General features: G+C 50.4%; 2 protein-coding genes across 3 annotated transcripts; one reads left to right on the top strand and one right to left on the bottom strand.

The window, feature by feature from the left end:
- The first annotated feature begins 517 nt into the window (after positions 1–517).
- FCMR (Fc mu receptor) lies at positions 518–14,441 on the top strand. Of its 2 annotated transcripts, none has more exons than XM_045536604.1 (8): positions 518–674; positions 4,370–4,705; positions 5,436–5,567; positions 6,527–6,749; positions 8,177–8,307; positions 8,678–8,836; positions 8,964–9,022; positions 11,860–14,441. In XM_045536604.1, the coding sequence occupies exons 1-8, from the start codon at positions 638–640 to the stop codon at positions 12,139–12,141; spliced, it is 1,359 nt and encodes a 452-aa protein (XP_045392560.1). In that variant the 5' UTR covers positions 518–637; the 3' UTR covers positions 12,142–14,441. The 2 variants fall into 2 exon arrangements, with proteins under 2 accessions (XP_045392560.1, XP_045392561.1); XM_045536605.1 differs by lacking the exon at positions 11,860–14,441 and adding an exon at positions 9,750–11,204.
- Positions 13,868–25,346, bottom strand: IL24 (interleukin 24). The gene is made up of 8 exons (XM_045536093.1): positions 25,314–25,346; positions 21,399–21,468; positions 21,162–21,251; positions 17,291–17,481; positions 16,495–16,557; positions 15,464–15,622; positions 14,930–15,004; positions 13,868–14,028 (listed from the first exon to the last, which is right to left on the bottom strand). Exons 1-8 carry the CDS (start codon positions 25,344–25,346, stop codon positions 13,945–13,947), a joined length of 765 nt encoding a protein of 254 aa, XP_045392049.1. The 3' UTR covers positions 13,868–13,944.
- Between the last annotated feature and the right edge of the window lie 1,985 nt (positions 25,347–27,331).

The following is a 27,331-nucleotide window of genomic DNA, read 5'->3' as shown; positions in this document are numbered from 1 at the left end:
GAGCCACGTTCTGCAGGAGGGAGGCCAGAGATCCGCTACTCCCACCTTCGTTTATTTTCTAGATAAAGAAATCAAAGCTCAGAGAAAACAGGAAAGTAGTAAATTGCTCAAAATATAGTATCCCCATAGAGTAGGTGCATAAAACATTTGTGAATATGAGTTCGCTGGTGACTGGTAAGGACTCCACCCAGTACCTTCTGACTCCAGGGCCAAGCTTCTGTCCATAGCCTTTGTCAGGTGGGGAAAGCCAGTGGGGAGCCGGTGATAATATATATATATATATTAATATACAGCACGGGAGGCCCTTCCGAGAAAAAAGTGCCAAGGCAAAGAAATATCAGGCCTGGTAGTCTTGAGGAACTTCCTAGAGGCCCTTTGAACCGGGTGACCCATTGTCACCGAACACAACATGTTTTCTCCACTCCTGACTTCCGCTGTGGTTTGCCTGTATTCTGTTTTAGCTTGAGACGTGTTAGCAAACACGCCGGGTTGTCATTTCCTCATTTTCAAGCCTCGTTCCTCGTGGGGGCTGGCAGTCTCGTTCAAGCTCCGGATTGTGAAGGATTCCTGGGCGAGCAGCGGGTCTCTGTCCCCCTCTCCAGGGGCTCCTGGACGGGACCTTGCTCTGGAAGGAACCATGGGCCTCTGGCTTTGGTCACTTTACTTCCTGCCAGGTGAGTACTATGGGGAAACACTTCAGGCTTCTAGTGAGGTTTGAATTGGCCACAAGGAGGGGAGTTGCCTGGCTCCTCCAGCTCTGCCTGGAGCCCTGTGTGGCTTCCATAATAAAGCAGGGCAGCATCTCTCGGTGTGGACTTCCAAAGCTTTTCACCTTTATGCACAATAATACATACATTCATAATAATACCTAACACATACACTTGATGTCATGACCCAGCACACACACACACACACACACACACACACACACACACACCCCTAAAATTTATTATGGGGCTGAGTTTTGGGCATCAGCAGCTGGGTAGATGATGGTACCACTGAAGAATATGTGGAGGCACAGGTTTGGGAAGAGAGATCAAAAGGGTTTTCTGGCCGTGCAAGTTTGGAATATATCTGAGATATTTAAGTGGAGAGGTCAGAGAGGCAAGTCTGGAGCTCAGAATGTGTAAGATAAGACCAGAGATCACATTTTGGTGAAATCCATATAGAATTGGCATTAAAACCCATGGGAGTACATTAGCTAGTGAGATGAGAGAGGGAGGGAGGACAGAGACAAGAATGGGCCCAAGTCGCAGGCGCTGGGCTAGCCCAACATGGTGAGGTGGAAGAGAAGGAGGACGGAGTCTGACAGGTGGCTGCCACTGAGCCTGTGCCAGGGAAGCTGGGACAGGCAATGTCCCAAGGCAGGTGGGCTCCACTCTGCCAACTGCTGCTGGCAGGGCGAGTGAGATGGAGACAAAGAAGGGACCAATGAATGTGGCAACAGGGCAACTTTGGTGACTTGACAAGAGCAATTCCAATGGAATGTTGGAGACAAAATTCTGATGGGAGTAGATTGAAGAGAAATTAGGAGGTGTGGAAGTGAGTTTGATTGAGTGACTTTGATGACTCTGAGAAAGAGTGGAGGGGAGGGAAAAAGTCACTGGGGGGTGTTTATAAATGGGCAGTACCGGAGCATGCGTGTAAGCTATGGCAACGCTGGGAGAGGAGCATCCCTCGGTCAGGGAGAGAAAGGGGAGTACTGCAGGCGAGAAGTTCTAAAACAGGTGAGAAGGATGGACTTGGGAGACAGAGGGAGGGACCGGAGCCTGAAAGGAGGTGGACGCTTCATTCAGCAGGCTGCACATGCCCAGCTTGCTGGATATGGATGTGGGAAGCTGAGTTGGATGTTCCTCATCCTTTTCTTTGAAAAAAAAAATTCCACGCCCCTTTTGATAAACATAAAAATCTCAGGCTACCTCTCCTCTTTGCAAGATTCTGCTCTGATCTGAGTTGATGAGGTCCTCTAGAAAATCACCACTACAAGGAAGCCCGAGTCTACCTCCAGAGCAACCCCAGGTGCCAAGGCCCTCTGGACCCTGACCTTATTTTGCATTACGAAAATCACGGGATTTTTTAATGTTCCAAACATATATTTACATCCAGTTAAATATTGACAGTGACTCTTTAAACCCCGTATCTCCCTCTCCCCTACCATTACCACTAAAAATCAAGTCACCAATTTAGACATTAACGTCACTTAGTAGGCTCTCTAAAATATTAATATTGAACAGCTTGGTTCCTTTAGATACCTTCTCTCACCCCTCCCTTTCTTCCCCCAGATCATTTGTAATTGTAGTTCTATAGCCCAGGATTGCAGAAATGCAAGGGAACCTGGACTGCTCATTTAAAATCAGACTCCTGGGCCCCGCCCTAGGCAGATTAATCACCATGCCTAAGCGTAGGACCAGGTCATCACATCTTAGTCTCACGTGTGCCGTGGAGGATGTGGATGGACAAGCCAGGCATCCACCCAAAGCACGACCCTGAGCAGACTGAGGCCACTGGAGGCATCTGCATAGGCGAAGCCCCCTGTCTCTGCTGTCTTGCCCCTGCTCACTCGATTCACCCCTTGCTCTTGGGGAACCCCATCCCTGGCCGGGTTAGCCTCATTCAAAAACCTCCATGTGTGTCCACCCTCAGGGCTCAGCTTCCCACACAGGTGGGGGCTGTCTGGACGCACAGGATGATTCCGCCACCCACCCCCATGATTGGGTCTTTGTCCTTTGATTGACACTTTGTGAACAGGTCACCCTTCCATGGCCACGTTCCACTTGTGAGGCTACCACATGACTCAGGGTCTGGCAGGTTGAAACCAGGGCTCGGAGTTTCGTGTGGGGGTGTCCGTGTCAGCGCTGTGCTTCTGAGTGGCCTGTCCCTACCACGCCAGCATCAGCTCCACTTTCACATCTCGACGGGCGCCTGTAAGTGCTCCCTCTCCAACCGCTCTCCACCCTCCCCTAGGCCCGCCCCGGCTCCCACGATTGCTTCTAGCTCTTTGCCATCGAGTGCCCTCTTCCCCCTGCCTACGACGTCTTATCCCAAAGCCTGAGTCCACCTCTTCTTGACACTTTCCTTGACTCTCGTGGGACTGCACTCCTTGCAGCTATTCTTAATGCGTGGTCTGCGGATAAATCTCAGCATGTTTGCGAACTGCTCACCACCCATGGACATGCTATGTGCTCTTGCATGTCCCAGCCTTCATGGGGACCGTCCTTGCCGTCTGGAGGACTCTCTCCTCCTCCTCCACCCCAGCCCTCCAGCCCCACCTCAGTACACACACGCTCCACCCTATGAACCCCTTCCCCAAAACAGGCAGACATTTCCTGGGACGCACTTAGTTGACAATCGATCGAACATGGCCTTGCCCTCCTCTGCAGCTGGCTCAGGTCTGCTAGACCTGCCTTCTGTCCCCCAAAGCATGAGGTTTTTGACATCAGGGACGCAGGAACTGCATCGTTTATCCCGCCGGCTCCACATCCTCCCCACACACATGCAGTGTGCGCACATGCGCACACATGCGCACACACCCTGACTCGCCCTGCCTCCCTCCTGTGCTCCCTGCCTCCGAGACGAGCCATGTCACTCTCCCAGCTGGCCTTTGAGCCCCTTCCTCAGGTCTCCACTCAGATATCGCCCCCTCCACGAAGCCCTTCTCCAACTACACCGCCCGCAACAGCCGGATCAGGTGCGCTTGCTCGCGCCCTCCGGGGAGCCCCCTGCCGCATCTGTCACGGGGTTTATCGACCGCCGCAGTGGCCGTGTACTGGCACCACCCACTGCGTGACTCGCGCTGCGAGGCAGGGACGCTGGCTAGCTCACGGTCACAGGACAGGTATTCGGGGAACACCTGCTGACTGATTTAGTAACTAGAACTCTCGATGAACGGCTGGAGGGATGGATCTGAGCAAAGCCAAGTTGGAAAGGAAAGCCTGCTGCAGCAGGACCGTGCCACCCTCCCCACACCGCGCTGAAGTCACCTGGGGGCCATACGCTGTTTGGGGTCACCTGAGACGTATTATCTCTCCTCAGAGTGGATGTTGTAGTTTTGACGATCTTCCCAGGGGGTTGGTGCCTGTGTCCACATGGGCTTGGGTTTGGTGATGGGTTTGGTGATGTCAGGTTAAGGCTTGGGCACAGGACTGGGACGGATGTGGAGCTGGCTGGAGGTTGCGAGTAGGGCTGGGGATGGGAAGAGGCTGAGGCTGAGGCTGAGGGTGGAAAGGAGGGTAGGGCTGAGGCCAGGGCTCGCGGGGCTGGGCTGGGGCCTGGGCTAGGGTTGCAGAGATGGCTGAAGCTGGGGAAGTGGACGGGGGTGGGATATAGCTGTCACTGCAGCTTCCTCTGCATTACCTTCCTCTCCCTGCAGTATCTGGGGCTCTGAAGATCCTCCCAGAAGTCCACGTGGAGGGGGAGCTGGGCGGATCCGTTATCATTGAGTGCCCACTTCCTAAAACGGAAGTGAGGCTATACCTGTGCCGGGAGACAAGTGGCTCTGGAATATGTAATACTGTGGTGTCCAGCACCAACTTCATCAAGAAGGAATACAGGGACCGAGTCACTCTGGAGCTGTGCCCAGACAAGAATCTGTTCTTCGTGGAGGTGACAGAGCTGACCGAAAATGACAGCGGAGCCTATGCCTGTGGGGTGGGCAGAAACACAGACAAGGGGAAGACCCAGAAAGTAACCCTGAGCGTCCATAGCGGTAGGTACCTCAGCTGATCGCAGGCTCAGGGCCTTCGCCCCAAGACGTTTCCACTCAGCCCTCTGACCGCAGCAGTCCCCAGACTCTTATGCTGTTGCCATGTTAGCCACAAAATTGGGATCCACCTAGCTGAGACCTCATAGTCCATTAATTTCATGGTCCACAGAATTTTCTATCCAAAGTGGATGAGAGGAACAAGATGGGTGCTCTCCTTGTAGTGCCCACCCTACTCCGGGCTTGAGGTTGAGGAAAGGCTCTGAGATGGGAGGAAATTGGAAGCAAAAGGACATGATTGTCCTATGTAATTGTCCCATGAGAAATGTCAGGGATGAATATAAAGGAAAGATGCCCATAGATCAAGCCGCATTTGTGAGCCAAACTTGTTACTTTGTGGTCTGATCCTTTATTTCCCTGAACCCACCTTTCTCCTTTCCTCCGCTGACTTCCCTACCAATGCAGCACTCACTCAACCCCAGAGTGTCTGCTTATCCCTGGGAATCCCAGCGGCCTCTGATGGTTTTGCAGGGAATGTCAACTGGGCTGGGGGGACGAGTATTTCCTTCCGGGAAGCCTCCAGCTCAGTTCTTTTCTGCCCCTCTCGGTGGACCCTGCCCTCCTCACCTCACTGCCATCCACCCCGGCTGAGTGAGCTTCAGCTTGCACCAACAGTCCCTTCCTCAAGCCTCGGTCTCCCCCCAGACCACCAACATATTCCTCTTGCCTCCAATAGAGTATGAGCCATTCTGGGAAGAGGAGCTGATGCCCGAGCCTCCAAAATGGTTTCATAAATTTCTGCCCCTGCACATGTCCCCTTGGTTCCAGGCGCCTACACGTGCCAGTTCTTCCAAATTCATATCCAAAGGTCAGTTCACACAGCGAGGGTGGGACAGGTGGGGAAGATGCTGTGGCATGGTGAGAACAGAGGACAGGGTGTGTTCAGTTCACAGAGTGGCTGGCAGAGCTGAGCTTAGTCTCAGATGTGTATTTCGCTGTCTTCGGAGAGGGTCCCTCCCTGGGGTCTGCTTTCCATATCCTTCAAGCCTACCCTACAGCCAGGCCACGCGGCCATAGTCGCAGAACTTACATATCACCACCAGGTGGCACCATAAGCAATGAAGTGTGTGCTCCATTCACAAATCTTGCTCTTTTATGAATGACTGCGGAAACCAACACTGGGCAGACGTTTCCCAGCTGGAGGTCATCCCGCCTCCTGCTCGCCCTGGGGCTGTCTTCTACCTGCTGGTGTCTAGTGATTTTAACAACTCTATTTTGCAACTAAAAGATTGACGATGATCATATTAACCATACCTTTACATTTAGATATCATTTTCCTGCTTTAAATACATTTTGCTATGCAATATTCCCATCATATCCTCCCACATACCCCGTGAAGTAGATACATTAGTTGAACATCATTACGCTAGGGGACTCTGCTGGGGGCCAAGAGGGATGGTGTACCTGAGCAGATCACATAGCCAGGGGTGTGGCTGACAGGTGTAGGATGGGAGAGAATAGATAAGCACGCACATAGAGCACAAGGCAGAGTGGGAACAGAACTACAAACAAGGTTCGCTCCACCCCGGCTCAGAGGAGGGCAAGCTCCTCTGCCTAGGAGGTCAGGGAAAGCTTCCTGGAAGAAATGGTATTGGAAGCAAATATGCTTGCAATTGACTAGGTGTTTCAGGCCATGAGGACTGCAAGAACAAAGGTAGTCTGCGTAAAAGGGAAGGGTGTACTGAGGAAAGAGAAGGTCTAGATAGTCTCCTGCTGGAGACTGGACTTTATACATGGGAGATCACTTTATCCTGCTGTTTCCTCTAGTTACCACACAGGCTCAAAGGACTGAGGTCCCTCCAGCCCACCACCCCTCCCCCACCACCCTGATCATCCACCACCCTCGAGTTTCCAGAGCATCTTCAGTAGCAGCTACCAAGCCCCCAACCCTCCTGCCGTCCACCACAACCTCAAAGACCTCAGCTCAGGAGAGGTTGCTCGGGCCTCGGACGGCCAGCTACAACCACCACAACAGGCTGCACAGGCAGAGGTAAGAGTCCACACAGAGTCCACAGAGGATGGGCCAGACCCTGGGCAAAGGGGGCTGGAATTGGGAGACCCACTGATACCTTCCTGCAGTGTCCACTATTAGAGAGCCTCCTTGGCGTTGTCTCTAGACGGCCTCTGCAAAATATACTACCTATGAGTATAGCACATTAACTCATTAGTCCCATTAGCAAGACGTTTGTCCATGCCCCAGCGTTGACCCTGTAGGAAGAAGTGAGACCCAAGTCTTTCAGTCACTCAGATTCATTCAAATCTGTTTTGATGGGGAAGAACTAAGTGAGGATAAAAGTAAAATTAACTCTTAAACTCTTAAATATTAAAATTATCTTTCACCTGTTTCCTTTTACTTTTTTAATGTGGCTACTAGGAAATTTAAAATTACATACATGACTCACATATTTCCATTGGACAGCACTTGGTCTAAAGGCTGGAGGGCAGTCCACGAAGTACTGAAATAAACCACCAGGGGGCAGCATTATAGCAGATTCCAAAGAAAATCTGTACTAGCAGGAATTATTTTTGCATAAGCAAAGACAAACATGTTATGAGGAAAGGGACCTCCAACATCATCTGGGTTCTGTAAGTGTGGAAACTGAAGTCCTGAGAGCTAGTGGTTTCAAATGGAACCAGGACTCCTGATTCCTAGTTCAGCAAATCACACCAACCTATCAGTGGAGAAGGTTTCAGGAAAATTTCAACAAATATTTTCTAAGTCTCTGCTATGTTCCCAGCACTGTGCTATTTCCTGAAGATGTAAAAAAATGAAAACATGCAACATCCTGGTCTTACTAACATATGTCTGACTGTGGTAAGATTTGCAAGGGCATGAGCAGAAGAATTAGGAACACAGAGCACGAAAAAATTGATTCTGGTTTACTGTGGGTGGGGAAGAAAAGTGAACTCATGCACTGTCCCTTTAAGCAAAGTAAGATTTCAATATGTAGAGAAAATGGAGTGGAGGGGAGACCTCCTAGGCAGAGGGAGCACTATGAGAAAGGAATTAGCTCATTCAATATTTGCAATAATCTTGGGAAGAAATCAAACATTGGAAGGGGAACCGGTATTTATTGAACGCTGCTATGGGCCTGGTGCCTTAAATCCTTTATATCTGCTATTTTGTTTCATCCTTGTAACAGTTCTGTGAAATAGGTTTTACTATCCATTTGTGGGGAAATAAGGCTCAAAGAAGTTAGGAGACTTGTTCAAGATCACACAGCCAGTAAAGACAGAAGCTGATTTTGAACCCAAGTTTCCTGATTCTATAGGCAAGTTTTGGGGGCAGAGTGGGGCGAATTCTGTTAACAAAGGGACACACCTGTGAGTCATCGCCAAACAACGCCGGTTGCTTCCTTAACCTGCCTCACTGCCTAACCTTCTCTTCCTCCCTCTCTCCCTTTCCTTCCTCCCCAGAGCACCCAACCGTGGCCCGCAGTCTGGGAGGGAAGGCCCAGGATTTCACATCCTCATCCCGACCACCCTGGGCCTTTGCCTGCTGGTCCTTCTGGGGCTGTTGGTGAAAAGGGCAGTTCAAAGGAGGAAAGGTGAGCGCCTGGGCTCGGGCTTTGGTTTGCAGAGCTGAGCTGCCCAAAGAGCCCAGAGCACTCAGACCCCCACTCGGACTTCAGGGGAAAGGCAGGGACATTTCGAAGAGCAGCCTGGGGCGTAAGGAAGTGGGATGGGGCTCAGTGGCCTGGAATTGGGGAGAGGAGAACGGCCCGAGCCCTTTGGTCTTCGCTGGAAGGCAAGGCTGTGCCGCGTACATTCTGCGCACTTTCACGGAGCATCCCCACGTCGGACATTGGCAAGCATGAAGAAGGGGGCAGCCTTTAGTTCGGGGAGGGGGCCAAAGGGGCCATGGGCCTCTGATGCCATTTTCTTCTCTCCCTCTGTCCCTGTGGCTTTGCCGAGAAGCCCTTTCCAGGCGGGTCCGCCGACTGGCCCTGAGGATGCGCGCCCTGGAGGCCTCGCAGCGGCCCCTGGCGCAGAGGCCCGGCACGTCGCGGCGGCCGCGCTCCCAGAACAACGTCTACAGCGCCTGCCCGCGGCGCGCTCGGCCGGCGGACGCGGCAGGTGAGCGCGGAGGCCCCGGGAACGCCGGGCGCGGCTGGGCCCGCGCCTGGGTCCCCAGGCTCCCCGCGGGGTCGGGTGGGGCCCGAGCCTCGGCCACGCCCTCATCTCCGCCCTCTCGTTCCCTTAGGCGACAGGGAGGGTCCAGTCCCAGGCCCCGGAACCTCGGCGCCCCCGGCCCTGCCGCAGGTGAGCTCTGCCCCGCCCCTGATTGGCAGCCCGGGCGTGCACCGGGCCCTCCAGGCCGCCGGCTCTTCCTCGCCGGGAAACACTTTGCGTCAGTTTCCTCCCTTGTCGGTGTCGGGAGACGGACTGGCAGGAACTGGGGGAGACTTGGCTGCGTGGCTTTTAGCCAAGCAGTTGTCATGGGGCAAACGGGTGCTGGGTGCCGGCAGCTTAGCAGAGAGGGAGCCGTGGTAACTCCACAATTACGTGAAGGGCTTTCACGTGGAAGAGATCAGATTTCTAGGAGGTCCTGAGCGGATGGAAGCTGCCCGGACGGTTTCACCTTCCTATGAGGGAGAACTCCTATGAGAGGAGGTAATTTACCCATCTCTGGAGGCAGGTGGGCCTGGTCGAGAGGATGATGGGGCAGAGATATAGAAGGGATTCAGCACCCTGGGGGAGGGAGATTCATCTTTAAATCGATAATGGACATAGGGAAGGCGTGTGTGTCAGTAGCCATTGATGGACGGGGAAAGCCTGTATCCGTTCATCTTGGTTTTCCCGAGTTGAGAAGAGAAAGCATTTTATTCTCTAAAGTAGCCACAGTGGCTAAAACACTATTACTTCAGGAACTAGAAAAAAGCTAAGTGTGGCAAAAATCCCTGTTTTAATTCGAGTGTGGACTAAGCTAATGCAACAGACCCTAAAAGGCAGGGCTCACACGATGGAAGCCCATTTTCCTCCCAAATAGGCACTCAGATGCAGAGGAACGGGAAGAGGTGCCCTGAGCCACGTGGTCACCCAGGGATCCAAATTCTTTCTGTCTTGTTGCTCCACCATCCCCTGGAGTCTCACCTGGTCCGTGGTCAATACTCAGTCACCAGCAGCACGTGCACATCCAAACCCACAGGAGGGAGACAGAGAAAGCTGCTTCCTGAAGCCCTGACCCTGAACTTTCACGCATCACTTCCACTCACATCCCGCTGGCTGTAACTTAGCCGAGTATCGACACCTCCCTTCAGGGGAGGCTGAGAAACGTAGTCCCTGTCTGGGCAATTGTGTGCCTTGCTAAAGAGGGGAGAATGATACCCAGCAACAAGTAGCAGTTCTGCCATCGTCACCTCCAGCTTCTCCAGCTTGCGCTTCTCCAGCCCTGCTAGAGCAGGTTGACCCCAGCTTGGGCACGGTGCAACGGTGCCTGTCTGCTCTACCCTCCCACCACCCTTTTCTCTGGGATGCCCTGTGACCACACCTGTGACCGCACAGACCCTCACCTGGGCCTGGGCCTTGCTCAAAGCTTTCCCTGCCTCCCCTCCCTGAAACTCTCATTCCCACTATTAGGGGCAAAAAAACTTGATGGAACACATTTACAACATGGTACATACACTTACTGACAGATTATTTTAGTCTTCACAGGGAGTATTTTCATTTTTTAAGCCAAATAAATTAATCTCAAATGATGAACTCTAATTGACAGTGGAGGATAGCTTTCCGTTTGTTTGCTTTAACAAACCTAAAACCATCTTTATTATCAGACAAAAAAAATTAGTTAAAACATAGTAGAGGACAGTGTGAAAAACTAACGGAGGGCCTGCTCATTTTTGTTCAACATTCATGTAATTTAGCAAAACAAACAAAATCACATCATACATCAAGGATTTCTTCTGCCTCATCCTCTTCCCCATCCTCAGCCTCTTCCTCGGCCTCTAAAGGAAGCTTGGCTATTACCACCCCTACTTCTCACACTGGAAACTGCATCTTGATCATCTCTCTTTTCTGTCTCGCCTCCAGCTTTGTGTGTCATTTCTTCTCTTGTTATGTGCTGTGTATTTGCTTCAGTCTGACATCCTGAGCTGTTCCGGGATCCAGGTCTTCCTTGACCGTGTGGTCCTATGTCATCACGCAGAGTGGTACCCGCTCGTGCTTATGGGCTTCTTTTGTTCATTACTCGACTGAGCCTTGTCCTCTCTGACATTTTCACTGGGTTCATCTATTATATTTTCCGGTTTTCTTTGCTCTCACTGTTACTTCTTTTTTCACCTTTCTCTTCTTTTTCCTTTCTATTCTGTGGCTTCTTGTTTCCTTGGCTGATGGAAAGATACATTTTTGAAGCAAGCTGCTGCTGCCTCCCTCTTTGGTAAAATACAAAATGCAGAAGTTCCTTTCAATGAGTACGTACTGAGTGCTTACTATGTTCAGGGTGCTGGACTTCTGCTTCTCAGAACTTATGTTTAAATACATCATGGTTCCCCCATGGCCTTCAGCAGCTGTTACAGTCATTGCGCCATGTTGGGGTCATTGGCACAGCCCTGTCGTCTGAGAACTGACCATCCTGAAGGTGGATGATCCTGAAGTTTCTGTCTGGGGAAGAGGAGCACCACTGTGCCCAGGTGGTCTGCCATCTTCCTTCCATTACCACCCAGCCCCTTCCTGGAATGCACTGTCATGCCACATCACAGCCTCTCTGAGCCCTTACAGAGGGGCAGAGGGTGACTCACCCTACTTTGGAATAACTCCCTAAGAAGATGCATATTTATCCCACAAGTCACATCATCTTATCCCCAGGGGATATTCCTCTGGCAGCTGGGTCTCCTTGAGACCTGTGCTTAGCCACGTGATTTTAGTCTGAGCCCCAGTTAAGCTGTTTCCTGCCCACATTAGATCTGTTTTCCAGTTATTCGGGGTGAGACACCACGCTGCAAACCCCCAGGGCTGGCCCACTTGATGGAGCTCAGCGATCTCTGTATCTTCTGGAGCTCAGCAACCATGCCCATGCCCCCCATTGCCCACTGTGGAAATCCACCAGGAGAGAAAAAAATCACCCAGCCCAGATCCAGTGATGCTTCTTTGATTTTTCCCAGGAGTCTGAAGCTCCCTGGCTCCACGCCTCGTCTTTGAAGACCAGCTGTGAATATGTGAGTTTCTACCACCCACCTGATGCCAAGATGGAGGACACCGATTCAGATGACTACATCAATATTCCTGCCTTACTCACCTCCCTGGCTGTCCCCCTGGGCCCAGACAGTGGTGCCAATGAGTCTTCTCTCTCTGCCAATTTCCAATATCCGCTCCATTTGTCCTCAGAGCCCTCATTACCTCCCATGCCCCACCTCAACTCTCAGCCCCATGTATCTGTGCCCTGAGCATGGCTCTGCCTCCAGCTCCTCTTACACATGTTTGCAGCCCCCTGTGGTTGTTGGGGGGATTCTGAATGTGCAGAGCATTTGTCCTAGTGCCACCAGCTTCCTTTCCAAACCATCTGACAGGCTGTGGGATTTGTAGTGTTTACTCAGTATCTGTCATCACAGAGTCTTTGCAGCACTGGCTCTAGGTCACATGGGGTCAGGCTGGAGCAGAGGCATAGCTGTTGCTTCAGGGGTCTTCCCAGGCCTCACACAAGTAGGAGGCTCTTGGTTGACGTCATGAGGACGTGCCCCAGCCCCACGAGCTAGGCAGGGCCTGGCATGAAAACACTCCTGGGAACATCTTTGCCCTGATCCAAAAGTTGGCACCTGGTAGTGAGCTTCTACTTATCTCAGCTTCTATGGTAAGGGCAATTTATTTTGATGTGATGATGCATTCTACATTTTCAGAACCAGGCTCGTTAGTGTTAGTGAGATATACATATATATCCATAAACCCTCTTTACTCTGTGCCCCTCACTTGATGCACATAAGTACCCTGATCTTGGCATCTCCCCTCTTTTAGAAATCATCTTTGTCATCCCCTTATCCTTCTTCCACAGCCTGGCATTGACATTTGTGCATTTATCTAAACTTTGGTTGATTTTAACCATCCTAAACCATTACATCTCTCTGCTTTCGAAACATCCCTCTTCTCTTTGCCAGTTGCAGACAACATATAGCAAGGTGGGGAAGGAGTGCGATCTGGGTTTCCTGGAGGGCCGGAGGCTCTGCAATAGCACTGATGTTGTGGGAGAAGAGACATCTCATTTCCTACCTATACTCTTTCCCTTAAGATTTTGGAGCAAGGTCATAGTCGGACATTATAGCTTTAGATTGATGTCAACTATGAAGTTCAGCCAGAGCTTGAGGCTAGAGAATGCCCAGTCTTGCTGTTGGGAAGAAGGCCTTTCCCAGATAGACAGCACAGTCTCCCTGGGCATCTGCCCAGAAGTAAAAAGGAAAGGCTGCCAGACTTGAGTTGTGTTGCCTTTTATTAGCAGGAAATATCATCGCAGATTGGACAGTACGTCCAGGTACAATGACCCCATCAGCAATGTCAGCTTGACAATGGCACCCTCTCAAGTGGCAGACAAAGGGACGAATGGCTAGAATGAGAATAGGAGGGCACCCAAAGGAAAGGGACAGTGGGGTGGGCTGGTGAGCATGGGCAGGAAATGAAATGTTTAGTGGGTATCTGCTTCATGCTGGGCACTTTAACCTTAGTTTATCTTTCATCATTTACTTTTCAAATTGGTGCCCCTCATCCCCACCCCAGTGCTGTCCCTGCAGATGTCATAAGACAGTGTGGCTTCCATGCCCTAAAGTTCAATTTTACATCATCCCAGCATCCTCATCATTCCTCGACAATCCAAAGACAAGCAAGAAACCCAGTTTATTAAGTATTTACTGAGTACCCATCCACTGCCCGTACTGTGGCAAGGATCACGGGGACAAAATAGAAGCACGGGGCACTGTATTCTGCTGCCTTCATGGAACTTACAGTCTCACAAATAAATATAACTTCAGTTCAAACACTGACAATAATTAAATAGAGTTGTAATAAATACGGGAATCCACCTTGTAAACTATTCACAGCATCCGAAGGCACCTTCCATGACTGTCGCTGAGGCTGCTTAAAGAATAAGGTCTTTGGTAACAAGCCTGTTCCAAGGGGGTGGAGTGCCCAGAGAACAGCGCAGGAAGGGACACCCATTTGAAATGACACAGGGGACAGGTGTGGAGGGGATGCTGGTCCAGGCATCAGAGCTGGTAGAATTTCTCCATCCAGGTCAGGAGAATGTCCACTTCCCCAAAGGCTTTGGTCAGAGCTGCTTCTATGTCCAACTAAAAGGAAAGGAGAGTTGAAGGCCACACATGTTTGCTGTGAGAATGGTGTTCCCCAAAACAGGCCTGACTCTAGATCATGGGCTGGGTCACCTTTGGGATGACCTTAATGAACTCACCTCTCTACCACTTGTCCCCCATCTATACAAGCTTATCCGCTCAGGGGTGAGGACAAATGGGCCAGTGAGTAGCAGTGGGTGAGGAGCACAGGGAAGCAGGCGGTGGCCCCAGCAACAGGACCACAGCCTCCAGCATGGGCTGCAGGTGGCCCAGCACCTGCGTCCACTGTGCCCACGAGGAAATGAGCCCAGGTGCCCCCTTCCTGTCGGATGTTACTGTCTTCACCATTTATTTACAGGCTGAGGTATCTATTCCTCAAAAAAGTGATTAAAATCATATGTTTTTGGAGAAAGCCTGGGCATGAAATTTGGGTTTTCTTTGTTGTCTTAATTTGGGAAAAGGTGACATAATTTCCCATATTTTTTTTCACAAACTAGACCATTTGCACATCATGGAAAATACCGCAGATGTGTATGGGATGGGGGTGAAGCGTCTACTTTCTTTCTCCCTCACTTCTGACTTCAGTTCCTCAGCCCAAGTACCCATAAAACACTCGCACAGGGAAAGTCTTCGATAGTGAAATCATCTTGCAGGGAAATACAGTAGCATTTTAACTTAGAAACTGGCAGGAAAAAAGGCCTCTTAGCTTGTGTTGCTTACACAAAGTATACGGTAATTGATGCAAATATACCTGTGTTCCTGCTAAGTCAGGTGGCTTTGGGGCAAGCCTAGTGGAGTCCCCTGCATTAAATTCTGCGTGAGGTTTCTGAGGCACCCTCATGTGACAGTTCAGGCTGGCCCACCTCTGCTAGGTGGGCAAGCTCTCCGCTCCTGGCCTTACCTGTTTGAACGCTCCCTGGAACAGCAGAAAGCGCCTGCGTGCACTCTCACTGATGGAAAACATCTCGTTGTCCTGCTGGATAACAGGGGCAGAAAGTTGCACCAAGTGTTAGGGAGAAGCAGAGGCCAGCTTTCCCCATGCTCTTCCTCGCGATGCCAGAGGGGCTCCTAAGGCCTGAGAGGACAGGGCTGAGTTCCCACATCCTCGTAGTAGCCAAGCTCCCACCCTGTGGCAGGGGCTGCCTGCTTTAATTCTCACAGCAATCCCACCAGGCAGGAGTGATCATCCCCACTTTACAGAAAACAAAACTGAAGTCCAGCGAGGTTGAGGACCTTGCCAAGGGCCCCTTAGCTGACTATGAACAGAAGCAGGCTCACACTTGAACCCAGAACTGTCGGGTATCCAGAGCCTGTGCTCTTTCCCACAACACCTGCGACCCCCTGTGGAGGAATAAAGCCAGGACCAGATAAGGGGAGGGAGGTGTATTCTCAACACACACCATTGCCCGCGGCTCCTAGTCCTTGTTCTACTCACGCTGGGCTGCAGTTGTGACTTGATGACGATAAAGTTGTTGGCCAGAGTAGAGAATGACTTCAGGGTCCTGAATTCCACTGTTCTCTTGTAATAGTGTTTGAAAACAGTATTGAGGTAGAACTTCAGCAGGGAATGGATGAGGTGACAGCTCTCAGCATCCTGGGGAGGGTCTGGGTCACTCTGGGGCCAAGACCTCTGCCCACCCGGCCCCCTGGAGGAACGGCCACATGCCACCCAAGGCAAGATAAGCACAGTAGAGGCAGAGATCTTCTAGGAGATGAATGAGCCTTAGATCTGAAGGAGCCTTCTGGGGCTACTCTAGCAGCACCTTTGTTTTACAAGAGGAACCCAGACCCAGAGAGAGAAGGGACCTGCCCAAGGTCGCACAGAGCGGGTCAGCGGCAGACACAGGTCTAGCGCTCAGGACTCTTGGTCGCCCACCTGGTTAAAATTCTCTTTCTTCTACACCACACGATCTCTCTAATAGCTATGGGGGAGGTGATGGACCCTGAAAAGCACTTGAACTTGAACTTGGTGGTTGAGAGTTGGCCAGAAGATGACTGGGAGAAGAAGAAATGAGGAGAAGGAACGTCCTTGAACACAGCCATTGCACTCTGTCCCCCTCGAGCTCCTGAAGCTCAACACCTTTCAGGGGTCAGCGCTCGGCCAGCTGTGCCCACTCACTGACAAAGTGGGCGATGGGGAGATGTTGGGGGGAGAGAAAAGGATGGAGAGGGCAGAGGGAGGTGAACCTGAAGAGGTGCCCACTGGGCCCACACAGCAAAAGAGAAATTAGAGTTGGTGCCTCTCTCTGGCTAAATGGCGAAAGATGTTCACAAGCCCCAGTCCGCACCTGCCCCCACACACCGCACATGCACAGCACACGGCGATAGGCCCAGACGGACGCCGACTTCCCTGCCTGCCCCTCTCCCATGTGAGGTCAGTTCGGGGCAGAAGTGAAGGGCTCCCGCCAGCCTCCCCTAAGGCAGCCCCACAGAGGAAGGCACTGTCCTTCCCCAGGGTCTGATTACCGAGACGTCCTGCAGAACCTCCCGCCGCAGCAGCCGGACACTCGTGATGTTATCCTGAGCTTGCTTTGGGAACAGGAAGAGAAGATGTCTCCAGGTTAGGGGTCAGCACAGAAACCAACCCTGCAAATATGTGCTGCTTCCCTAGACCCCTAAATTTATCCCTCCTGGGACATCTCAGAAGCCAGAGGGACCAAAGGAGGTCCCAGGAAGGGCTGTGCTGAGCTGGCCCCTGGGGAGGGGTTGCAAGGTTTCAGCCATGGAAGACCAGCCAGCTTGACTTCCCAGGGGCCAGTGGGATCCCAGGAGTTCTTAGAGCCTGAACACAAACTTGATGAGAGAGCTTGTGACTCCCTGGGTCATCTGAGACGGAGGAAATAAGCCTGTCTGGTCTGGGTTTAAGAACCCCTAGGGCAGGATTTCACCTCCATGTTCCTCCTGGTGAGGAAGCGGGTGGGGGGGAGATGGGCTGCCCCCTAGATCTTTCTCTGCAGCCCAGCCACTCATTCTAGCTCTTGGATTTAGAGCCGAAGAGTCCATCCAGGATGAAGCCTGGATGAATCAAGCTCTCTTCTGTGTTTCCCTCTGGCTCTGTTTATCCTCCTAGAGGCTGACCCCATCTTTCTGAGCCTCAGTTTCCTCATGTGTGAAGCAGGGCTTGTGGCGCCTTCTGACCTCACAGGGTTATTGTACAGGAAGCTGATTAGCAAGCTGCAGGGGGCTCCGTAGTCACAAAATATCGTCCCTCCTCCATGACAACCCCTGCGGCTGGGTCCGGAGCGCACTTTATTGTATTTACCACAGCGTCCTTCACGGCCCAGAAGGCCTCCCACAGTTCCTGGAGAACGACCCCCTTCGCTCGGCAGGACCCAAATCGGAACTCTTGGCCCCGGGCCCCCGGCAGCTGGCTCCAGAGAAGCAGCATCAGGCTCAGGCAAGGGAGGGCGGCCGCCTGCGCTCGCGAGCCCATGGGCAGGGAGGACGGAGGATCTGCTGAGACAAAGCAGGCAGGCCCTGAGGCGACTGCAGAATAGCTCTCCCTGGGTCTGCCAGGCCAGCCTCAGGGCACACAGATGGGAACCCTGAGACTGGGGTGGGTCCCCAGGCTAGAGTATTGCAAACCTGTGGCCTTGCTGGGGTGCACTGGGGTGGGGCGGAGGGGCTTTCTGCCCCTCTATCTCATGCCCACTGGTCTTGCTGTCTCTCTGCCCACCCTCCCCTGCCCGGCCCATCCGCACCCGCATCCCCTGCACCTCCTTCCCTGTCTGCCATGATGCTCTGTAGCCTCAATGTGCTACTAGGAATAGGACCCAGAAGAGTGAAGAAATGGGGGGTCCCAGTGTACCACAGAACGCGTCTGGGCAACCCAAACTCGGGGGGATGGAGAGCTTAGCTAGGCGTGTGCTTGTGCCTCAAGTCACCAGGCACATTCAGGCAGGTCTTTCTGTCCCTCCCAAGAGGCGGCCATCCCTGACTCTGCATCCCCAGGGAGCCGAGGGGCTAGTCCTGGTCCCTAGGGAGGGGCGAGGAGGGCAGGCCAGGGGCCACACACTCACTCTGCCACCTCCACTGACTGACTCACACGTCACTGTAAAAATTCACTTTTTAAGTAACTGAATAAGACTCCAGATGAGTCACTTTAAAAACCTTCCTCTGGAATGTCCGTTGGGATGACTGTGTGAAGAGCCTTAACATCGTTATCTATTTATCACAACTGTATGCAGAGAGTTCCTTTCCAGTGCCTTCTTTGCCCTTTGCCTGCCTGCCTCCCTTCTTCCTTGCTTGGTCTTTTCCTTCTCATCTGCGTCCTCCCTTTCTTTCTTATTTACTTCCACAGCCATTTAAGAACCTTTCTTATTCCCGGCACAGTCTCACAGCCCCAGACTGGGCAGGAGGACCACAGACCTGTCTTTGGGATGGCTGCCCACACCTGGGCGAGGAAGCGGTGCCCAGGGCTGGCACCCACTATCCTCCGTCACATGGGTCTCTGCTTCTGTGTCTCCCTCCAAGTCTTTTCCTTCTGTTCTTCCAAACTCCATAGGTTTTAGAGCCTCTCTCGAAAATTTATCTCTGGTTCTCATAACCTTCCTGGCCTCCCTCTAATCCAGCCTCAATTCTCCTTGATGTGAAATTGGAGACAGCAGCTCCTCACCCACAGTGATGCTTTGTCTTTACATAAACACTCAAAAAAGTGACTTCTGCCACCACCCTCAACCCCTATTCCCAGATAAGGCGGCGGTCCAGTGCGTCAAAGCGGAGTACTCAAGAATCCCCCATGGCCCGGTGCGGTGGCGCTTATAGTGCAGCAGCTACTCAGGAGGCTGAGGCAGGAGGATCACTCAAGCCCAGGAGTTCAAGTCCAGCCTGGGCAATATAGTGAGACCTAGCTCTAAAAATAAATTACTTGATTTAAAAAAAAAAAGGAATCCCCCATGGCTCACCTCAGGTCCTATACGTGATACTGGAGGGCGGCTGTCTGTAGGTGGCTAGTGCTTTTCTAGAAGGGGAAGGCTGGGCAGCACCGTCACCATCCAGCCATCAGGGGTGTCACTGTGGCTGGGAAGTTCCTGTCCCCGCTGTGGAGGTCGTTTCAAAAGCAAAGGTGTGCAGGCAAGCAAGGCTTCGTGGGGATTTGTGAGTATATATGGGGGCTGGGGGGAGGGGCGGAGGAAGAAGAGGGAGGTGGAGACAGGGAAATTGGTCATGCTTTCCTAGAGAATTACTTCATTGCCTAGTCACCCTTCACTTTAAGACAATAGGGCAATGGGGAAAGCAGCCCCTGAGGTGAGATGATACCTGGGTCTGAGTTCAGACTCTGCCACTGGCTCTGTGGCCAGGGGCGAGTCTCCTAGCTTCCCTGAGCTGCAGTGTCTTACATCCATTAAAATAAAATTTCTAAATTTGTTCCACATCCCCCAGAGGGCAGGTGTAGGGAACAAATGCAAAAATAACACGGAAGTGCTTTGTGAACTGTACGCCTGTAAATACATTATTACTGTGCAGAGTGCATCAGGCTCCGTGCTGTCAAAATCACTTAATAATTATGCCCTATGGGTGATGGGACAGTAGCCTGGAGGCTAAGGATAGCCTGTAAGTGCCTCTCCTTTCATCCATCAGGGCCAGGCATTTTAGGAGTGTTTCCTGACATGCAGCCACCCACAGTCCCTAGGCTTACAAGCACTCCACCAAAATATGCCCCGGTGTCCTGCTGCGGCAGCCTTGGACTGTGTGGCTCTGCCTGGAATCACTCAGGGGACACAGGCAATGTGGGTGTATCAGGAGTGCCAGCGCGTCAAGCGCTCTGACCCGGTCTCCAGACAGCAAGGAGCTCGGGCTTCCGTTTCCCTGTGTGTCAGACAAGGGCATCAGCTGGAGCAGGGCTTCCCAAAGCACATTCCATGGAGTGCTTGTCTTACAAGACGCTGCACGAAACAAATGAGTTCCTGGTCAGGTAGATTGGAGAAGCCTGGCGTGTGCTAGCCCCTCCTGGAAACATACCATGCTCCGGAGAAGAGTGAAGACTTTGAGAAGCCCAGTGGGGAGCAGGGGAATGTGCTTGACTCTGCCTAATCCAGCATTTCCAGTATTTGCCCCTGTCCCTGAGGAACACATTCCAGGACACACTGGACTCTGAATCGGGGACTGGCAAACTGCAGGCCCCGGGCCAGACCCACTTGCCACTGCTAAGTTAAGAACAGCTTTGCCCTGTGACCTAAAAATAGGTTTGACATGTCTAAGTGATTGGGAAAAAAAAAATCAGATGAAACAATATTTTGTGACACGTGAAAATTATGCAAAACTCAGATTTCAGCGTCCATGAATAAAGTTTTAATGGTCACAGCCAAGCCCATTTGTTTATATATTGTCACTGGCTGCTTTTGTGCCACAATAGCAGAGACGAGTAGTTGTGACTGAGACTGTACGGCCCACAAAGCCTAAAATGTTTATTCTCTATGCCCCCCGACCCCCCCGCCCTGGCCCGGCACAACCATGCTGAGAGTTTGCTTCAACCCGGGTCCAGGCAAGAGAAATGGACATAAGGATGTGATGTGAGCGGTAGGGCAGCTTGCTCCAGCTCAGTGGAGAAGAAAGAACAGGGGACACTGGGTGGGAAAGGCCCTTAGCAGACCCTGCCCCATCCCTCAGGCACCAGCACCCCACACTCCATCGCATGCTCGGTGTTGTGTGGCTTCTTAAGTGAACAAAATACTTGCGTGCAATGCCTGGCCAGCAGCCTGCCCCACTGTCCCCACCACCAGTGTGAGGACTTTGTTCCTGGAGGGCCTGAGTCTTGCCCCCCAGTCCTGGGCAAGGGCCCACAGCACAGTTTTTCCCCCTTTAGAATCTATTCTAGGGCATTACCAAAAGTCCCTAACCAGTGGGGAAGAGGATGCCAAGAGGCAGTGAGGAGACAGAAAGGAAGACCAGGTAAGAGTGTTAGAGCAATAGATAGGGGGAGGCAGGACAGGGCTGGAGCGAATAGGCAGCTCAGGCAGGAAGCTGAGAAGGAAAATGAGCCCCCAGGGCTGCTGCAGTCCCAGCCGACTGTCTACTGGTAGGCAGGAGGGCAGGCGGGATGAGCTGTTTCGGGGCAGGCTAGGACAGAGGCATGAGGTCATGGCTACACCTCTGCAGGCTCCAGGGTACACCTGTGGTTGTGAGTAGCTCACTGTCTGAGGAAGGAGTGATCGAACGTGGGCAGGCCAGGCGAACGCGTGCCTGGGCCTCAGCCTCCGAGGAGCTTATCACGGCATCATCACCTAAGGAGGGAGGGCAGCAGAGAACTCAGGGGCCTTGGGCCAACACCAGCTGCGACTCTGGTTATGAGCACAGCTTTGGAGGCACGCAGAGCTGGGTGCAAATGTCACTGGGCTGCTTTTGAGCTGTCTGAGGCTCAGCCTCCTCACCTGTAAAACAGAGTCCTCCTAGGACCATGAGGACGCAATGACGTGTAGCTTTGCTCTCACCAAGTGTGACCTATGAACCAGCAGCAACAGCACAATCTGGGAGCTTGGTGGAAACGTAGAAGCTTAAGCCCTTCCCATAAACTACTGAATTAGAATATGCATTTGAAGGAACTGCCAAGGTGACTCTTACGTACATTAAATTTTGAGAAGCATCTGCATAAAACACTCAAAGGACTTAACTCAGTGTCTTCCACGGGGTAAATGCTTAATGAACAAGAGCTCCAAGTAAAGGGAAAAAGGATTAGAGCAGGGGTTCTCAAGACACTGAGCAATGTCTAGAGACATTTTTGATTGTCATAAGCGGGAGGTGCTATGGGCATCTAGTGGAATGGACCAGGAATGCCACTGAACATTCTGCAGTGCACAGGACAGCCTCTGTCTTCAAAGTTATGTGACCCAAGATGTCAATGGTGCTGAGGTTAAGCAGCCCTGGACTAGAGGGAAGCCATGGCTGTGGGGTATGAGCTGGAATCGGAACAGAGAAAGATAAGAAGGTAACCTTCATTGGAGGGCGAGGCAGTGGACTGATGAGATGGCTGGGGAGTGGAAAAAACAAGATGGCAAGTTGGAAGAAAGTGCCCAAAGGCCACCAGGTGGGAATGGGTGGGTGAGGCCTGGACTGCTGGCTCACGTCTGGGGAAGACCCATGTCTCAGACTTTGAGAGACTGGAGAAAGTGGGACTGTTCCTTTTGTCCAGGTCCATGTGTTTTTATCCAAACTCCATCCTGGACCAGACCAACATCTGAAGCTCTTCTAATCTCTATGAACAGATATAACGTGGGGAGTTTCCTTAACAGAAATAGTGAGAGGAAGAAAAGTTCATCTAAGGATAAATCTTCACATACAGGCCGGTTTTTTCAAAATACTCTTTATTAGATTTACGGATTTTATTTTGACAATCTCATGCCACTTCTATCCTGTATATCTCTCCACAGCATCTGAGTTTTACATTTGGGGAATAAATCTACTTGCATTCCACATCCCCTACAAACTCCTCTAAACCTAGATAGAGAGAAAGAGACTGAATCACGGTGAAGAGTCCCTTCTCCACTTCTGGGTGACGCGACAAAGAGCTCACTCTTAAACCTGAATCTCCCCTCTCTGATGCAAACACCCTACAAGACAGAAGTAATAAGCATTATTATTTATAATTTCCTGAAAGGGAAAAGATAAGAAAAAGTTACATCATCATTTTTCTTCCAGTGAATTGTGCTTTATCTTTACCTCCCCATTTGGCTGGGAAACTCATGTGCTAATGGATTCAGGATACCTGTGTCACCCTGCCTCTCATAAACCCAAGATTGCTTTCTCTGGAAAATAATTTATTTTATTTTATTTTTTGTTTGTTTGGGTTTTTCTGTTCGTTTTGTTTAGTTCTGTTGTTTTGAGACAGAGCTCTGTTGCCTGGGCTAGGCATCATCAAAGCTCACTGCAACTTCAAACTCCTGGGCTGGAGCAATCCTCCTGCCTCAACCTCCTGAGTAGCTGGGACTCAGGCACGCACAACCACACCTGATTAATTATTCTGTTTTTTGTAGAGACAGGGTCTTGCCATGTTGCTCAGGCTGGTCTCAAACTCCTGGCCTCAAGCAATCCTCCCACCTCAGCCTCCCAAAGTGCTAGGATTACAGGCATGAGCCACCATGCCCAGCTTTGAAGGAGAATCTTTTTCTTAAAGGGGGGCTCCCTTTTCTCCTGTCCGGATCCATTCTCTACACCTACAAGGAGTTTTTAGATTCCTGGACAGCATTAATCTCGCCTTCTCCTGTGCTCCTAGGAGAGTTGCTGGTCCCTTTTTGATGGCACCAATGTCATCCTTCCCTATAACCTGGTTGTCTCCTTCACCGGGCTGTGAACTCCCTGGGCACCAGCACTGAGTTTTATCCATCTCAGAATTCCCCTCAGAACCTGGCACATGGCAAGAGCTTAGTCAGCATTTGTTGAATAACTGAATTTTATTAACCGTTGTGACATAACCGCCTCCCTTTCCTGGCACACAGTTCTTAAAACCCTTAGAATCTCCACAGTGATAAGTGTCTTTTTTGTGCTAATGTGATGACTGATGGCTGGGGTGGCCTGTGTAGTCTTGGGATAGTCAGCTTGCCAGGAAAACCAACTACGTGATTAGAGGGTTGAAACTTCCAGCCCCACACCCCCATCTCACCCCATCCCACCTCCAGGGAGCAGAGAGGCACTGAAGGTTGAGTTGAGGACCAATGGCTCATGATTTAATGAGTCATGCCCAGGTGAGCAAGCCTCCATGGCTAAAGGACAGGGCTCAAAGAGCTTTGGGGTTGATGACCATGTAGAGGTGCCAGGAGGGTAGTGCACCCAGAAAGCACATGGAAGCTCTGCGTCCCTTCTCCCATACCTTGCCCTACACATCTCTTCCATCTGGCTGTTCCCTAGTTGTATCCTTTTATAATAAACTGGTAATCTAGTAAGTAAATTATTAATGTTTTCCTGAGTTCTGTGAGCTAGAATTAGCATATGATTAAACCAGAGGAGGGCATCATGGGAACCTCTGATTTATAGCTATTTAGGCAGAAGCACAGGTGGTAACCTGGACTTGTGATTGGTGTCTGAAGTGGGAGGAGTCTTGAGGGACCAAGCCCTTAACCTGTGGGATTTGTCACTGTCTCCAGGTAGATAGTGTTGGAACTTAACCAAATTGTAGGGCACTGAGAATTTGAGAATTAGTTTGTGTGGGGAAAAAACCCACACATTTAGCGGCCAGAATTAATGTGAGTAGAGTAGTATAGTTAGTACCACATAATTAGGCTGGTCCCCAAATCTGATTATGTACAAGGTCAAATTGTCTCCCAGGCTATTTGTCCAGAGGTCTTTGCCAGGGGTTCCTCCTCTTTGTTCAGGCAATGCCCACAGGCGGTGAGATATGGCCTGCATCCAGGGGCACATTTGCTTGTGCCCCTAGCATGGGAGTACAAATTCACAAATGACGCCATGACCACCCATCTGGACATAGAATCACAGGGAAACAGAATCTGTGATTAGCCCAGCATAGGCGAGAGTCCTGGGTCTATGAATAAGAGCATCTTAATCTTATCCCTAGAGCTGCCACGCCCTGCTGCCTTGAACAAGTTCTGTACTTTCTCTGTGCCACCTGCCCCATTCTGTCAGGAGGGAAGACAATCCCTATTTCATCCCTCTTACGGATTCTCCTCCAGTCTCATCCCCTATAAAATCCCTTTCCTGCATTTAGGAGATTCTTCTAAATATACAACTCTGATCATATTATTCCTTGGCCCCCAAATCATATTTGGTTTCTGGCAAGGAGAGAAACCCACTCCCACCCATTGCTCTTTCGTTTCATTTTTGTAACCCCCACCACCTGTGCCTACCACAGAGCCACCTGCCTACCAGGTACTCATCAAATGTGATTGTCCACAAGTCAATCCTTAATTTCAAAACCAGGTAAATTGAATGTATGTAAGGGAGAAAATAATTAAATTGCTTTTTCCTTTTATGTGATCCTCCATGGGTTATTTCTATAGGTAAAAGTCCATATAATGAAATGCTAATTCCACCACTAAAAATAATTTATATTTATATTCTTTTTAAAAAACCTCATAACGTTTTATGTTACAAGAAATCAAGTTACAGATGGCATATGCAGTATGATCCCATTTTTGCAAAAAAATAAAATGGGCACATGTGTTGAAAATGATCTAGAAACATAAATCCCGAGATGTTAACAAGATTATCTTTGAGTGGCTTCTTTAGAGCTTATCTGTATTTTCCAAGCTTTATATAATGTGCAAGTCTTTCTAAAGATTTATTTTAAATTTAAATAAATCATTAGTTTCCACTGAAAACTGTTGAAATTCCCTGACCTGGCGCAGCACATCCTCTGAGACCTCGTCCATGCACCTTCGCAGCCTCCTCTCTTCCCACACCTCTGCACACCGTGCTGCCAGCCAATCTGAGCTTGTGTTTCTGCACCTCTGCTCAGCAGGATCTGGGATGTCCTTACCACCTGCCAAACACTAACCACCCTCTATCACCTCGACATTGAAGCAAAGGACGTGTTGTTGACTGTCAAAAGCAGGTTGCATATACAAGTCTATGTATATGTACATGCATATATATGCATATATGTATAAGCTGTATGTACACACACACACACACACACACACCTCATTAAAGATGCTTACTTTGAAGGCATAGGAAAGATTACAGGTTGGGCAGACTTTTATTTTCATCTTTAAACTATTTTGTATAACTTGCATGAAAAACTCCACAAACACCTACCGCTTTAGGAAGAGAGATTGAGATTTGCATTAGAAATTTTACAAGTTCTTCAAGGCCTGTTTCCTGATGCCATTCCCAAAAGCTGCAAGGAATTTCTGTCACCTCTAAACACTGCAGCAAAGTGAACTTCTTTTGTGGCACTTCTTCTGTCTCTCTCTCTCTTTTTCTCTTGTACTAAGATCTGCAAAGGGGCGGAAGGCACAGCTTTCTCCCTGAGCACAGTGTGAGCGATGCAGTCAGCAGGCGAGGTCAGATTATGGCACGATGTTGACCATGGTGGGATTCAGCAAGGGGCTGCTCAGTTCACTCAGGGATCATGTAAGGGGGACAACATTCCAGAATGGGTGATAGATGGAAGACGGAAAGCTCATCTGCAGAACAGCCTTTTGTTCTTAGTGGGAGTGATGTAGAGGACCTTCTACTTACAAAGATGGCCTAAGATGTCAGTAAAAAGTTCAGGACAAACCAACAATCACACACACACACACACACACACACACACACAACACCACACACACTTACTACATGGATTTTAAAACTGGCAAAAAAAAAAAAAAAAAAAAAAAAGGCAGGCTAAGGCCTGGCAGGTCTAAGCTTGCCCCAGAATAAGAGAGACTAGAGATTATGTCTTAGAAAAGGCTTACGTATATAATCCTTGAAATGCAAAATGACTCAGGTTCTTACACCAAATTTTTCCTTTTCTTTTGCCTCCTCACCTCCAGCCTTTGCCCCCAGCTAGATGATCAGATCCAGGAAAGCATCAAAAGTCAAAGAAATGATGAAGCTTAGAAGCTATTTCCAGCAATAGTGGGTGGGGCTTTCCACATACACTCTGCCTTCGCCTTCCCAAAAATATCCTCCTGGAAAACGTGTTACTCATGAAAATGAAGGGAGCCTTGGAGTATTTCCTGCCGTGAAAAGTCACTATCCCAGAGAGATGGCCACCCAAGACAGTAGATTTAGTTGCTTAATCCTGCTTGAGCGAATCTAGTTTCCCACAATAAAATAATAAAAATAATTTGGGATAGCATAACTTGAATGTTCATGTTTCCATCGCCTATCATTAAAAATTAGAAATGAAAAATCTTGAAGTTCTGTGATTCCATCTGCTCGCATAAACATAGCAGGCTCTTGCAGAGTCTCTTCCTAGAATGTTTTGAGAATTCCCAAAGGAGTCGTTCTCATGAACTAGTCTGTGCCTTCAGAGCTGGCTGAACCAGCTATTGCAAATTCCAACTACTGTCCCCATGATGGTGAGAATGGGACTCTCCTCCCAGCTTCTCAGTGACAACTTGCTCTGGCCAAAAATTGTTGTGAGGTCACATTCACCCAAATGAGGCAATTGGACCCAGAGTGTTACAGGGTTCTGTGAAACAGCTTTCTCAATTTACACTCTGAGCCCTTCTTGGCCCCAAGATGCCGAATGGTTGGTTTAGGGTGGTTTCTGGTAGCTGGGACTAGAATTCATCAATATCAGTGACATTGATTCCTATTGCTGAGCCCAACCTACTATGCCAGACTCCTTTCTTTCTCAGGGTGAATCATCTTTGAGGGGTACAGATTGTCATTAACCCCCTTGTAATCCGGCTTCTAAATGCTC

The sequence above is a fragment of the Lemur catta genome, chromosome 23 (genome assembly GCF_020740605.2).
Source record: "Lemur catta isolate mLemCat1 chromosome 23, mLemCat1.pri, whole genome shotgun sequence".
Taxonomy (NCBI): Eukaryota; Metazoa; Chordata; class Mammalia; order Primates; family Lemuridae; genus Lemur; species Lemur catta.
Note: the sequence above shows the minus strand (reverse complement) of the source record. Positions and strands in the feature narration are given on the sequence as shown.